The following is a 16296-nucleotide window of genomic DNA, read 5'->3' on the forward strand; positions in this document are numbered from 1 at the left end:
CAAATTTGAACCAATCAATATATTACTTTTAACTATCCATTTGATAGCCACTAAATGGATGGTTAGTACCGTTTGATCAATATAATTCTAGAGATATGCTCCAACAACTGGAGCCGCAATTTGTATGGATTTAATAGCTATAGATTTGTGTCAGACGTCAAGATGACGAGCAACCACAATTTTCGAAATGATTATAGACTAACATGGAAGAGAAAGTATTAGATGAGGTCTAGCTCAATAGCTCAGTGGTAGATAGACTTTGTTTCAACACTGAGACTAAGGATCGAGTGTAGGGTGTGAGTGTGTAAGAAATAAAAATTAATAAAAAACAAAACCCTCTAATGCAAATTTATGACAGCCACGATTGAGGTTCAAAACCACTAGGGATCAAACTCACTGGGGAGGGTTTTTGAAATGACAATCCAGTTCGTAATCGAGCAATTGTGATCAAGACCAGTTTTATTGGGATATATTTTGGATTTTTTTTTTGGAAGTAAGATCTGGTCCATTGTTTCACGATCAAACAGTTGTGATCGGGATCAGTTTTTTTTTTTTGACTACTTTTAGTGTTTTTTCGAGAGATAAGTCCACATTCTTACCGATCTCTTTCTCTCTCTCTTTCTTATCTCTCACCATCTCTTATTTTCTCTCTTATCACCCTATCATCTCACTTATCACTCCTTTGCCTTTTAAGTTCTCAATTCCGTTCTCCAATTTCTCCTTATTCTCTCCCTTCTTTTTCATCCCATCAAATTTATCAATCCCCACGCAGGATGATGATGAGGATTACCTGGGTTATCTTTTCTTGCTTTGACTTTATCATTTGTAGTTATTCTTTACCAGTTGTAACTGCCCTTGTAATCCTTATCTTAACATGAATGAATGACTATTTAGAATTTTCAATTTTCTGACTGTTTTTTTTTTTGCCTGTATGCACTTGTTGGCATTTTCCAAACACGTCTTAATGCTTCTTTCTTACAATCAAGGTCATTGGGGGTCTTAGGGGGCCTTGACGAATACTTTGTTAAAATTTCGATATATATATATAAAAGTCATGCTCCCCTGCGCACCTTTGCACACGTGCCATGGGTGTCAAATCTGAACGGTTCATGTGATGCGGAATCCCATAAAACCCCGTATGACAAATTTTCATCCCGATCTAATATTCTGGTGGGCCATAGAAAAGAGAAATGCAAATCAAGGGAGGAAACTGTTTTCATTTTTCATGGCCCATCAAATTTTAGATCAAAGTAAAACTTGGACCTAGAGGGTTTCAGGAGGTGCTGCTTCACATGAACGGTTCAGATTTTTGATCCACATCCCATATGATGGGTTCCCAAAAAAGTTTGTACGTAGTACGTACGAACTGGTTCGCAGGTGACCGTTTCCCTATATATATATATATATATATATATAGACACACACGGGGTGTATGGCCCACTGAAGTTTTTGAATGGCCTGCATTTTGGGGTCCCTTCATCCTGGTTATGCTCCACTGATTAATGGGTGCATGGTTCCTCATTGTTTCCTTCGGTGTTAGCACATCCAGTATATGTTTAAAGCCTCTGTCACGGAGCTCAAACCTTTCGCACCATATGTTCTGAGATTGCTCAGGAACATGATCAAACCGCAGTGAAATACTTCTGCTTGATCAACGGGGATATGAGCATTGGGGATCCGCCCAATACCAATCCAACATGATCAATGCACTCCTAATACATGAACAGTTTCAATGGCGGATACCCAATGCTCATATCCTTTCGTGTGGTCCAACATCATATATTACCGACAAAGAGGTTTGTATAATTGATGGTTTGGATGGAACTCAAAACATAGTGGGCCCCCACAAAGCTTGTCAGACACATGTGATGACTCCCTAAAAAACAAAAAACCACAATGCTAATTATGTAGGAGGCTCATTAAGCCCATGTACATATGGTAGGCCATCTAAACACCACCAAACATGGCAATGCTTCATGCTCGTGTTAGGTCCATGCTGTCCACCAGGTGGTCGGTAATAATCAATGGCAATAACTCCTTTTCCCCACTCTATTTTCTTCATCCACAGAACTTACAGACATTGTGGAAGAGTGGTGGAACCAAAATTCAAATTTCATTTCTGATGACTGACTGCTGAAATTTTGAGGATTTCTCAAAAGGCAACAAGTTACACAATGGCAGGTTGCATACCTCCCTCTCATTCTCTCTGTCTACCTGCCCCACTCGAAGTCTGCACCAGATCTTGGATTGGCACTGTTGGAGCGGCTGGGGTCCTCCGGCTTAACAGAATTTGCAAAAGCATGCCAGCCCAAAAGATACGGCAGGATGAACTGCATACATAGAGTCCAAATATATCAGTCAGCGGTAAAATACCTGTTAATACACCCATCTCTACAAGGTTTACTAGTATTCTGCGCATGGCTTTGCCAAGCACATGCGTGTGCAATAGAGCTCATGTAGACACCACGCACATGCTAAAATGGCACATGGGTGCAAGATCCAATCCATAAATCATGTCAGTCCAACCTCAGCATATGGACCCCAATATTGGAAACAGATGTTTAGAAAACTTCAGCCCAAGTTTTTTCCAGAGCCGTGCTTGAGCAGTGGATCAACCAGATTCCTGGACTAGGGCATCAATATCATGGTGCCATTCTGATGGGTGGATTGGATCTCAGTTGTATCGAGTCATGCTGGCACATGTGTCGCACGTACATGAGCTTCACATGTGTGGGCCTAGCAAAGAACCTCCAAGCAAATCAAAGATGAATTATTGGGCACCAAGTCTCAGTAAATGTGCATCTTGCCCTCCATACATCTGAGGCCCATTTTCTGGTAGCCCAGATTGTTTATCTGGTGGACCTTGCTGTTGATAGGGGATACCTCAAAACCATGGAGACTAGGAGATCCAAGCACTTCAATCATCACCCTTATTGTCTTGTGAATATGGTGTATAGCACAAAAACCTCCAAGATTAGATGATCCTAGCCCTTTAATCTTCGCACCCAACTTTCACTGTGGACTGTTGTTGTGTGTTTTCTCAATAACAGTCGTTTTGTAGACCACTAGCCAAAGTGGTATGATCTTCCAAACCAGGAGATCTTTGGGGCATTCAGCTGCAGCTGTGGAGCACCACCAGATCAACAGTCTGGATCATGAAAACATGGACCCCACATCTACAGGATACTCCTTAGCAAAGATACGTTTGATGAGGCTCACAGCCCAATATTGCTCCACAAGAATTATCTGATAAAAAGAAAGCAATATATTAAGGATGGTTAGAGGTGTCCTACATTAAAAGCAGAGATGAGAACTGTATACTCTGCTTTCGTAACAGGGATATAAATGCTTTCATCCACATTCAAGAGCCTGTTTTGAACACCTTCAACAAACAAGGACAAGAAAAGAAAAAGAAAAAAGGACATGTTAAGAGTAGATTAAAAAAAATCCCCCTTTTAGCAGCAAAACTTTCGACATTGAAGTTCATAAATATCTCATCCACCACCCATTTTCTTCGTGAGCAAAAGAGAAGTTTATAGCAATGGTTGCTAGAAAAGCTTTCAGATCATATGGTTAGAAACAGACTCGCTGAAACTTCTATGAATAGCTCCTCCATGAGGTGGCTGATTGGTTGGTCAGTCCGGATTGATTGACATGTTCCTAATGTTAGTAATCATAGGGTTAATTCCATTTACTACCTAAAATGGGCGTCCACTGGATCCAGCTTTAGTGAAAATCAACCCCACTTGTGCAATCTGAAAACACAGGGATACTGTGCATACCCTTGCGCCTGGGTGACTTAACAATGGGCCCCAGTTGTCCAAATTGAAAAACTGAGGATGCAATGCATATCCAAATTGAAAAACTAGGATCATATAATTATTGTTGTAGATGGATGGAAAGAATGCTTCTGCACGGCAAACTCAAGGAGCAAGTTTTTATTGAGCCAATACAAACAATGCATGCATGAAAAGAATTCAGGATGTTTTCATGGTCAAAATGACTGTTTTCTTGTCAAAACAAACCTCCCAAACTGGTTTGAAATTTTTTTCTCCAGATTCTGCACGAGAAAGGCCATTTTCACAGCAAACATGCTAAGTCTGGGGGGTTTTTCAACCACAATCTATCCTATAGTTGTACGACGCTTCTCATCTTGTAAAAGCAAAGTATATACACTATTAAGTGAAGGTAAGTAAAAGAACAAAGAATCTAAAGCTCGAACAGGCCTAAATTCAAAATTAAGACCTGCCAATAATTCAAATATCAATTTTCTTCCCAACACTTCTTTTATGTCTTTGCATCTGTAGAACAAACAAAAATTGAAGATCATCTAGGAACAATAATTCCAGCCGTAAAACATGCATCTCAGCATAATAATCAGACACTGATCTCTCCCCGTCTCAAATGATTGATTTTCTTATAAATGTTGTAAACTTGGATCATATATTCTGATCAACATATAATTCAGAAGCAGACAACTGAAGCCATGCATAATGGACAACAGAAAAAGTCTTCTACTAACATTTGGTTTGATAGAATTCAGGAGCCCAGACATAACTAACAAATTGTTCGATTTCCGCTCTTCATAAAAAGGATCAGTCATAAGAGGTTTCGATATATTGCCATCTATATCTCAACTTTTGTTTTCCTCTAATAAACATCTCAACAGTTTTTGACCATTAAAGATAATTATTGGACTTGAGCTTATGAATTATAATTTGCAACCCAGGATTCTCAGAATGAACAGTCAACCTCTCCATCTTGGAGGTGCTGGAATCAAATGTTTCAGATGTTAATGATGAAGCCATATTCAATCCCAAACAATTAAAAAAGTATTAAATATCTTGACTTGACACCAATCCATACAACAACAAAAAAAAGCTGCAAAAACCAACTATTGCTTTTGGCAACGCCTCCTAGTTTTGGCAGAAGGGAAGAGGAAAGAAAGATATGTCGTCTTAAGAAGGCTAGATATGGTTTGAAGCAGACTCCTCAAGCCTAGTTTGAAAAGTTTAGTGGGGCCCTAATTTGTATTGGATTTACTTGCATGCATGTTCATCATTCTGTGTTTCTTAAGCGGCATCGTCACGTATAGGGTATCATCATTGTGAGTGTGTGAGGATAATATCATTGTTACAGGTGATAACGTTGGTGCAATTTATGAGTTAAAACCCTTATTTGAGCAAGGCTTTTGACATCAAATATTTGGGACCACTAAAATACTTTCTTGGAATTTTAGTCTCTCATTCTAAGAAGGGCATCATTTGCCCTTGATTTATTGACATTAATTGGTAATCTTGTTGTCCAACCTATTGATTCACCATTAGAGATTAAAAAGAAGCTTTAGATTGATAATTGGAAACTTCTAATCCTTGCATGTACAAACGTTTGGTTGGTCGAGGCCGATTGATATATTTGACTATTATTTGCCCAAGATTTATTTCATGTAGCGAGTTTGGTTAGTCGGTTCATGCATGCTTCTCAATCCAGTCACCTTGAGGCAATTCGTTACATATCATGCTACATTAAGTCTTCTCCAGGACATGGCGTCTTTTTAGTTGTTGCAACAATCTTGATGTTCAAGGCTATTCTTATGCAGATTGGGTAGGTTCACCAGATGATTGACGTTCTACAACAGGACACTACTTTTTTCGGAGCCAATCTCATTACTTAAAAAGACTAAAAAAGCAAGCAGTTGTTGCACGATCTAGTCCTGAGGCTGAGTACCATGATATGGCGAATACCGCATGTGAAATTTTGTAGTTAAAAAGTTTTTTGCTGAGTTGGGATTCCAGTAAAGACTCGTGTGATTATGTATTGTGACAATCAAACTGCAATTCATATAGCTTATAATCTTGTTTTTCATGAGTGCACAAAACACATTGAAGCTGATTATCACTTTATTCTTGAAAAGGTTGCTGCTAGCATTATTTATACTCCCTTTGCTTCGCCTACTACTCAACTTGTAGATATCTTCAATGAGGCTCTTACCGTTGAAGTTGGATGACATATTCTTGGCAGACTGCGGATGATTGATATCTATGCCTTAGTTTGAAAGGGGGTGTGGATATTTCTAGACCATAGGCCCTCTCTCTGGACCATGAGCCTTTTCTCTCTAGACGACAGGCCCTCTTTTATTCTCCTCTTATTTCTCTTATTATTTTTCTTTCTTTCATTTTTCCTCCTTTTCCCTTGGTTCTAAGGGTATTTTATGTAAATTAGACATTAAGAAATATAAATAAAAATGGGGCTGCACATCCAACCCTAGTTAGAGTGCTTTTTTCTCACTGGCAAATCGAATAATTATAACCATCAGAAAATGATAACAAAAATGGACATTTTATGGAGGGTGGGGATTGGGAGCCATTCTCAAGCTAAACCCCAGGGGCCAGGAAGTCCTTGCTTACCTAACTTCGTGAATTGGGGAATTTTTACGTTTATTTAATTGCTAAGTTCATGATTTATACCCATTTTGTTAATAGGGCAGTTGGTGAATTAAGGCTAAGACAAACAATTAATTACATGAATCATGAATTTGGGCCCATTAAAACACCCTCCCCAAATAATTTCTAGATGCCTACCTGCATATCATCCATCATGCTCTGCCGAAGTATCATAGTTTCTCCTTAGAATACAGATGGGTGTAAATAGTGGCTCCCCAAAAAAATCATATATGATATCACAGAAAAGGAAACAAATGCAATGCATCTAGTTTAAATTGCTGTTATGTTGCTGGCAAAGGAGAGAGAAAGCATCCACAAAATATTACCATACAAGTTGAGGAAAAAGAATTACTGAGGTTAAAGAAGTGGCCAGAGCCATCTGGAAGGGGCTCTGCTTTCAAAATCTTCCTTATCTTGCCTTCTTCACTGCAAAACACAGCACGCGTAACAGAGAAGTCCCAATTAAGTACTTAAACATCAAGTACCAATGAACATTCTAGGAATAACATATCTATATGAAGACACTGAACAAGGAAAGCAACAAGTAACGTATTCCAATGTCTAAACAAATATAGAAGTCTGGTATATTTAACTCTTCATTGTCACCAAATTCAATGCCACTATATTTCACTGTTGCAGAGACTCCAATGTTTGTGAAGCAAAATATAGCACATAGAAAACACATGAGAATTTTATACACCATCCAATATGTCACCTAAAGCAAATTACCATTTGCCCACATTCTGCTACCTCATGCCAAATTTATAACATGACAGCAACCATAAATTCATGTCTATTGGTCAGACTACAATCAAAATACCTTTAGGGTATTATAACTAAGAGACAAAGGTATTGGGAAAACTTGCATTCTTTGGATATAGAAGAACCTCTGATTACATGGAAAATTCGGATAAATGCAATAAAATATGCCATGCCTTTGCATGCTCAAAGATTGTATATGTTCCCAAAAACAATATTCCTTGATCTACTTATCAATTGATTTGTCGACCTATCCATATCAATACTCATAAAAGGAAACATGAAGGCAGATTGATTGGCAAACAGCTAGTAATGGGGTGAGCCCTGACAGGTTGGCAGAATCAGATTGGTCAGTTTTCCTAACCATTCTACCAATGTTTTAAAACCCAAACCAGACCCCAACCTGTTCCTGTGAGCAGGTCAATCCAAACCTGCCAAATACTAGCTGACCCATCTGCCACTAACAGCTATGTGAACTATCTCTACTATATATAATGCCAATAGCTTTGGATATTTTTGCCATTGCAATTAGTCTTCATGACGTTGGTTAAGGGAGGGTAAATTTGTGTACAAATGTAGTGGCTTGGCAGGGGAACAGTTAAGATTTTACCACACAAGGCAGGGCATAGATTACACCTGCTTCCTTTCACTTCTTTTAATGCATTGGACTGTACCAATCTCTCTTCCCTAATCAGACGCATGTAATGTCTAAGGAGATCATAAAATAAAAGCTCTATGGGGCCCACCCAAATGACTATATGACATCCACTCCATACATCCATTGTGCTAGCTCATGTTAGGACGTGAGCCCAAAAATTAGGCAGACCGGGGACTCAAGTGGGCCACAACAAGGGAAAAAATGAGAATGGGTAGCCCACCATTCCCTTCTCTCTTTGTATGTGTAACACACACTTGCATGCAGACCCCTCCCTCCCTTCCTCCCTCATCTTTAGCACAGTGGATAGGGACCCATTGAAAACTCTCTCTCGCACTCGCACACACAACCCAAATGACTGTATGACATCCACTCCATACATCTATTGTGTCAGCTCATGTTAGGACGTCAGCCCAAAAATTAGGCAAACCGGGGACTCGAGTGGGCCACAACAAGGGAAACAATGATGATGGGTCGCCCACCGTTCCCTTGCACTTGCATGAAGCTCCCTTCCTCCCCTCCTCCCTCAACTTTAACACAATGGATAGGCATCTATTTCCAAGGAGGTTGTGAGTTGAGTCAACCCTACAATTTTACCCATTGAAAACTATCGCGCGCACACACACAATTGGCCTGTCTGGTTAGATTAGATCAAACACCTGGCACAGTTATTGGTGGCCCAGCACATTCATAAGACAGGTTGCAGTCCAAACAGGTGCAGTCATAGGAGGTAAAATAAAAGGTATCATAAAACAAACCATTTTTAGCATAGTGGATGGGCATGTATTTCCAAGTAGGAGGTGGTGAGTTTTGAGTCTACCTAACAATTTTACCCATTCAAAAAACACCACACAGATGGCCTGTCCAGTTGGATTAGACAAAACACCTCGATCAGTTATTGGTGGCCGAGCACATTCATATCACTGGTTACGGTCCCAAAAGGTCCACTCATCTGATCCAGGCTTTAAAACAGTGGTATCTATCATCCGATCTGTTTATCTTTGGTACCTATGAACTCCATGTGCATGGCACTTGATATACATGTGCATGAATGTGTGTGTACATTTAGATGGGGTGCGGACATGAATAAGAGACCTGATAATGCAGGGCATTTTCACACCGGGCTCGAGTGGGGTAGCCTGTGGGATGCGGGGACACACTCGGGGTGGGCGGCCCGTGTGAAGCGGTAACCATGTGATTTGGGGCTCACGAGGGAGGTTTGGTGGAGGTCCTAACTCATGAGATGTGGGGCCTGGGCTATGAGATAAATGGATTAATTCACCATGCTCTAACAGTTCGAGCTTTTAGAGCAAGTGGTTAATTGTCCTGCATCACCTGATGCGTTCATTCTGTACAACCAAGGCCTACAGTTCAGGGATCCAAAACGTTGATCCTACAGGCTCCACAATGAACAGACATTGGCCAAAAAAGCCATCGAGATTAGAACACCCAAGCCATCCAATTATGGCTTCTTCTCTAAAGAGTTGTATTTTTCTTAATTACCTATTTGCAGGCCACTGTCCCAATGGTTAGGAGCTTCCAACTTGGGGACTTTTTGGGCATCCTCATACAACAGGAGCCCATCAGATCAACAGTTTGGATAACAAAACCATGGGCCCCACCTATACAGACTGCGAACATCGGGACACTGTTCATGTCCTGATATATTAGGAGATAGAACCCAACAATTCCTCTTACTGGTAACAGCCAGGAGGTGAAATTTATCTCAATTGCATTGGAGATGCTTTAGCCTTTTGTTTGGCAGCACAACAATATATTAAGGTAGGAATATTTCTTGCCACAGGTAATTATTGCGCCTTTTTCCTGACCTCATTTGTTTCAGTGTTGAAGAGGACAAAATGAGGGAAAAGGTGTAACAATTACACCTGGGCATAAATCAATGCTCCTAACACTATATTTTGTGTGCTACTACCAAATTGAGCCTTAAAATCATCCAAATCCATACTGATGCAGCACCAAGAAAAGCATATGTAAGAAAATTTCTACCTTTCTTACAACACCTCATGATGAACATTCCCTTTTCAATCCTTCTCATTACTTCTTATTTCAATCCTTCTCAAAATCAGCTTATACGATGCGGTGTTGCCCGAATCCTATCCATTTTGGTGGGAACCAGGACAAGTTGACCCACCTGTATGTAAAAATCAGGAGGCTTGCCCCTGACTTCGTCCAATTCGTCCTGACTCAGGACAAGTTGAACCGTATCGGACGAGCCGACCCGATACGGGACAAATCAGGACGAGTCGAACAGATGCATATAAAAATGCAATGGTTTTTCAAAGCCCATTTTTCGCTAATTATTTTCTTGCTTTCAAAGCTTGGGGAGGATAGAAAACAAGATTTACATTACTCCCGTCCATTGCAAGAGAAACACTTCTAAATCATCAAATCACAATTTGATTTTTCCGACAAAAACTCCAAATGATGTTGTTGGGCTAGGAGTTTAGGGCCCCACGCCAGAAGAAATAGTTGGCAAACATCTTGATGTAATCATTGAAGAGTTGAGGTTTTACACAGCAACTTATCCACATAATTATGAACAAAACAGCATCACAATATGTGTGATAGGTGCACCAGCCTACGAAGAAATCTAATTCTATGGTGTACCCATTGCAAGGAGTGAGAGGAAAAAAGAAACCAAAAAGGAAAAAGAAAAATGATATCACCTCATGAAAGACCCCTACTCAAGAGAAACATGGAAGTATGAATGGTGGCATATGTTGCAGACGTGACATGTTAGCACATGCAACGCATGTGGAAAACGCATAAAGATGGAAGTACATGTGGTGTGCTTGAAGATGATGGTCACACGCGTTGCAAATACAACACACTGAAGCGTGTGGAACGTTAAGGCATAGGGCACTTGAAGATGGGCGGTTGTACATGTCACACATGTTGTACATTAGTAGATGTATGGTACTTTAAGATGGATTATGCACACATGGCACATGTGGCACATTGGCAAATGTGGGGCACTTGAATGGACGTTTACACATGGGGCACTTGAAGGTGGTCAGTGGCACATGCTGCACATGTAAAGCTAGGGGTGTCATTGGGTCATGTCCGGGTAAAGGGTTACCCACACCCACCAATGGGTACTGCACTCATACTCATACCAACTAATGGGTATTGCACCCATGCACACACCTATGTCAGGCCTGAAATGCATACACATACAATATGTGTGATAGGTGCACCAGCCTATGAAGAAATCTAATTCTATGGTGTACCCGTTGCAAGGAGTGAGAGGAAAAGAGAAACCAAAAAAGGAAAAAGAAAAATGATATCGCCTTGTGAAAGACCCCACTCAACAGAAACATGGAAGTATGAATGGTGGCATATGTTGTAAACGTGACATGTTAGCACGTGCAACGCATGTGGAAAACGCATAAAGATGGAAGTACATGTGGTGTGCTTGAAGATGATGGTCACACGCGTTGCAAATACAACACACTGAAGCGTGTGGAACGTTAAGGCATAGGGCACTTGAAGATGGGCGGTTGTACATGTCACACATGTTGTACATTAGCAGATGTATGGTACTTTAAGATGGATTATGCACACATGGCACATGTGGCACATTGGCAAATGTGGGGCACTTGAATGGACGTTTACACGTGGGGCACTTGAAGGTGGTCAGTGGCACATGCTGCACATGTAAAGCTAGGGGTGTCATTGGATCATGTCCGGGTAAAGGGTTACCCATACCCACCAATGGGTACTGCACCCATACTCATACCAACTAATGGGTATTGCACCCATGCACACCTATGTTAGGCCTGAAATGCATACCCATACACATACCCTCTAGAGTGCTAGTGTATTCATTAGGGTATCAAGTATCCATTTATGATTTAAGATTTTATTTTTATTTTTATTTTTTTTTTTAAAAACACCATTAACTAAAAATAAATAAATTTTACATTAGAAATTTACAAAAATCTATAATTTTTTATTTAAAAAACAGAAATTATACCATAATAGTATGCTATTTTGAATTTTAAAAAAAAAAAAAAAAAAAACTTTCTATTATTGTTTCTAATCCATCACATGATTAAAAACTAAAACTATCATAGTTGTAGATTGGTATAGATATTGAAAAGGAGAAGAAAGAAAAAGAAAAGAAGAGAGATGAAAGAAGAAAAGATGAAGGAAGAAATGAATGGGTTAAAGTTACACGTCCCCACCCCCTTTTCTCTTTTATTAAAGTAATTTAAAAAAAAAAAAACAAATATGCAAAAATACCCCTATACAATAAACTTTATGTCGAGCATATTCCAGGACAAATTTTTTAAAAAAAAAAACACTAAAAAACTAAAAAACTTATGGACCATAGGCCCATAACCAAAACCAAGAGGGCCATGAGCCCATACCCGACTGTTAACACTCCCCTTCAAGCTGGAGCATAGATGTCTTGCATGTCCATCTTGGAAACAAGTTTGTCAAATTGAGATTTTTCAAGAGCTTTGGTGAATAAATCTATGATTTGATTATGAGATGAAATATAAGGTATGTGGATTTGTCCTTGAGATATCTTGTCTCGAATGAAATGCCAATCAACTTCTATATGCTTCGTTCTCTCATGAAAAATAAGGTTATTAGCAATATGTATCGCAACTTGATTGCTGCACTGTGCACAAGAGTTGTTATCTAACTTTAGTACCCACATGTCATATGTGCCAATGCGAGTCTTGTGCCACATGCCACTCTAAAACTTCAAGCACCTCACATGTACCATGCGTGCCAAAATTCAACCTTAAGTACCCAAATATGCCGTGTATGCCACATGCGCCGTTGTTCATCTCTAAGCATCCCACATGTGCTAATATGGCACATGCTAGTGACTATCTAAAACTTTTTAGGAATATTTTTTTCCAAACAACAAACTTAAAAATAGATCCTAACCTTTTATGAAAATCTTGTTGAAAAACAAACGAGGGAAATAATATTTCTTTTCCCATAGTTTCTTAGAAATAAGGATTCCCAAGAAACGCTATTTACTTTCTCATGTTTTTCACGAATCCAAATAGGCCCTAGGTTAGTGTTGCATGCTTTTACATCCCCATTAAAGAGAAACTTACTATGTATGCATCTTTTTTGCAATTATTTAATTCTTAAATATACAAATATGTGAATTATAACATCTCCTAAAGTTTCATTGAGAAATTCCACCATTTCCTCGTGTTTCCCCAATGTTTCCATCATATAGCAATACATTTCCGAGTATCAATGATAATATTGGTGATATCGAGTAATATTTCCATATCCCCAGCCAACGATGCATGTAATGATACTGATACTATGAATGCTGCTAAGGACAAAGCCTGAAAGCAGTTACTGCACATTATGGGAAAGAATCTTGTGCATTGGAACAATAAGGTACAAACTCCACTAAAGTTTAGAATTTTATTAATGTCTCATGCTGCATATAAAATTACCTGACTCTAATCTCTTATGCATGAAATAGGCTTTGAGGCAATGACTATGATTCCTTTACATGTGACAATCAAGCTGCCAATGCCATCCACATTGCCTCAACCAAGTGTTTCACAAGAAGACCAAGCATATTGACGTTGACTGCCACTTTGTCAAGGAGGAGATCTTAACTAAGCTGTAGTGCAGCCCATTTGTTCAGTCCAACAATCGGTTAGCCAACATTCTCACCAAATCAAAAAGTTCCTCTCATCTCCAAGGGACTATGTACAAGCTCGGCATGCTGCACGTGTGATACCTATGCTCCAACTTGAGGGGGAGCATAGGAGATTTTGTTGTGTGTGCATGCACATGTGTAAGTGGGTGTGAATTAGGGTGAGTTATGTTGGTTTGGGCGCACTATGCTAGGTGCTCCTACATTTATTTATAATAAAGCAGGTGCTCCTGCATTTATTTGTAATAAAGCATTAAGACGGGGAGATTTATCTCTCTTGATCCTTTTCTTCTCTCAGGGTTCTTTTTCTACTCCTCTTCCACCATTACCATGGATTTCTACCTTGCATAACTCAGGTTCTCCCTGTTAGAGACTTCCAATCCCAAAAGTGTCACTAGATGTAAGATGGTACTCATTTTTGCGGATCCCGACTTCCACACATCCAAAAGACCTTAAGTGAATTAGCACTCATCTGCAATAGAAAGAGAGAACCAGTCATGATTCTCATTCCTTAACCCCTCCCGCCTTTCCCTCTCTAGTTTCTTGAAATGCACAACTAGATCACACCATATCCAAAAAGTGTAATATGCAACAACATTGACATCCAAAATGGTATAGGATATACTTATGTACAGAGCATGCAACATCTCGAAATTTGGGGTTTGAATGACCAATGTAACCAAATTGAGGTTTGGAAGTGGTAATGCTTTTCCTATCTTGAAGCTAGAAAATAATAGTAAGTTCATAAGTACCTTTTTCCTTTAAATGGATCATGAAAAAATTCACATGAATCCTTTGCACCAAGGCTCATTATAGTTCCAATCTCTGTGACTGATAGTGAGAAAACCTAAAACAAATGGAAACAATTATACAAGTTAATATGAAACAAATACATCTTCAAGGGTACAAGGCTACTAACTTAAAAGACAAGTATTGATATGCATTATCAGTATCGGGTTTTTCTAGACCAGTGAAAGGTTTATCCACATTTGTGAAGGGGAAATTTTAAGTATCACATTCTGTACTGAAAATACCCTTAGAATAAGAGAGCGTGTGCATACTAAAAATGAGAGAGAGAGTGGGCACAAAATGAATGTGAAGTTAATGGTGCATAAACATTGCATCCCTGGGCCTTGGAGAGCAAAATCATCAATTCCACTCAGTTCCAGCTTGAGCAGCTAGAACTAACCATTCCGTTTGAAAAGCAAGAGGAATGCGCGCTGAAACATTTTGTCTGTGTTCTGATAAATTCTGGTCAGGGCGAAGTCTTCTATAGCCAGAACAACTTGTTGCACACGTAACATTTTTGACTGAATTTTCATGGTTGATAATTCCAGCATGAAAAACCAATTCTTTCGGGGGTTTCTTCATTCCTCTAAAAGGAACAAAACCCTGAGAGGAACGGAATATTGTATCCACATGATTATTTCAATCAAAATTTTCCATGACCATATTCCAGGATAAGAGACTACCTTTCGAGTTTGAGTGAATCATGATATTTAAAGAACTTGCGTCTTATTATTTTTCCTTTTTTAATGGGACCTTGAGTCTTGATCCTATAATCTGTGTGATTCAGAATTCTAAATTTCTTATGCTCCTTCAGGACCAACCGACATCAGAACCATCCTCTCTTTCTTTTTTCCTTTCTACTTTATAACATTGATGGTAGATTTAGTAAGATGTAGAATTATTACTGCTAATTTTTTTCCCTGTTTCTTTTTTTTTTTTTCTAAACCTTTCTTTGACAGTTTTTCTTTTTTCTACCATTTAAAGTTTTTGATATTTTTCTAGCATCTTTTTGAGGAACATAATGCCAATATTCTGCTCATTAGGAACTCTTCCCCACATCTTGTGATTTTCTGGACCCATAGAAATTCCAAGGAAAAATGAGAAATGCAACATTTTGATAACCAGCCACAGAAGTTTCAATGCAAGAAATAAACATTGCTGGTATTAGTAACAGGTTAAGTGCAATCCTCAAATGCATGAGTTGCAAACAGTAATCACTTGAATGATCTGCACATGTGCGGCATGAGTGTTGTTACCAAATATTACAACATTATCGCTATTACCAAAGACTGCAACATTCTCCTGAGACAGCTCTTTATTCTTAGCCTTTGAAGGTGAGGAAAAACTTCAATGTAGGCAGTCCCCGTCCCTTCTTGCTATGAGGATTAATTGGCCCAACTGAGTAAGGTGCCTTGCAAAAGCTGTCAGGGTCTGGCACTTCGGGTTCACAAACTCCAGCTATGGGACCATTTCTCAAGATGGCTAATAATAACAAGCAGACTGGTGTGGTTCCCTACCCAATTGGCCTGCTTTACTTTAGTTCCCTGGTTGCCTGATCTAGCAAAAAGGTCTAGAAAATGTTGAAATAACAGAATAGAGATGTTGAACAATCAGATGGAATAACAGAATTAGAAAACTTGTCATCATTTGTAGGTAGTGAGAAGAATGGGCGGTTTAGAAGGTAAATTCAGAGATGGACTAGAACCCGAGTCACATCTTCATCCCTTGACATTGTCAGCAAATACCATTTGGTGGGCCTTATGTTGGCCTAATCTGCCTAGGAAAAAAAAAAGAAGCCTGATCACAAGATGAAAATGAGGAATGCGATTAAGTCAAATCTGGGATTTGCTACATGAACAAGTTATAAAATTAGAAGGTGAAATGAAGGATTTTTTGAGAAATAACAATATTTACTTCGTCTTCCAAAGGGATAAGCTACTAAATTGGCACCAACAGTTCCAAACTGTGAATGTATTTTATCA

At 39.2% G+C, this 16296-nt stretch overlaps 1 protein-coding gene across 2 annotated transcripts in view; it reads right to left on the reverse strand.

Annotated features, from left to right (window-relative positions):
• Positions 1 to 1869: 1869 nt before the first annotated feature.
• The window catches only part of LOC131223636 (single-stranded DNA-binding protein WHY1, chloroplastic-like), a 43449-nt gene continuing 29022 nt past the window's right edge, over positions 1870 to 16296 (reverse strand). The window contains exons 4-7 of one of the 2 annotated variants that reach the window (XR_009160589.1): positions 14278 to 14372; positions 6770 to 6869; positions 3294 to 3382; positions 1870 to 2330 (exon numbers count right to left, since the gene is read on the reverse strand). Coding sequence is in view for 1 of the 2 variants with exons in the window: in XM_058219088.1 (XP_058075071.1) it covers positions 2211 to 2330; positions 3294 to 3382; positions 6796 to 6869; positions 14278 to 14372 (378 nt within the window). In the remaining variant the exon portion in view is untranslated. The remainder of the gene's footprint in view (positions 2331 to 3293; positions 3383 to 6769; positions 6870 to 14277; positions 14373 to 16296) is intronic. The other variant, XM_058219088.1, reaches the window with a different exon arrangement.

The sequence above is a fragment of the Magnolia sinica genome, chromosome 13 (genome assembly GCF_029962835.1).
Source record: "Magnolia sinica isolate HGM2019 chromosome 13, MsV1, whole genome shotgun sequence".
Classification (NCBI taxonomy): Eukaryota; Viridiplantae; Streptophyta; class Magnoliopsida; order Magnoliales; family Magnoliaceae; genus Magnolia; species Magnolia sinica.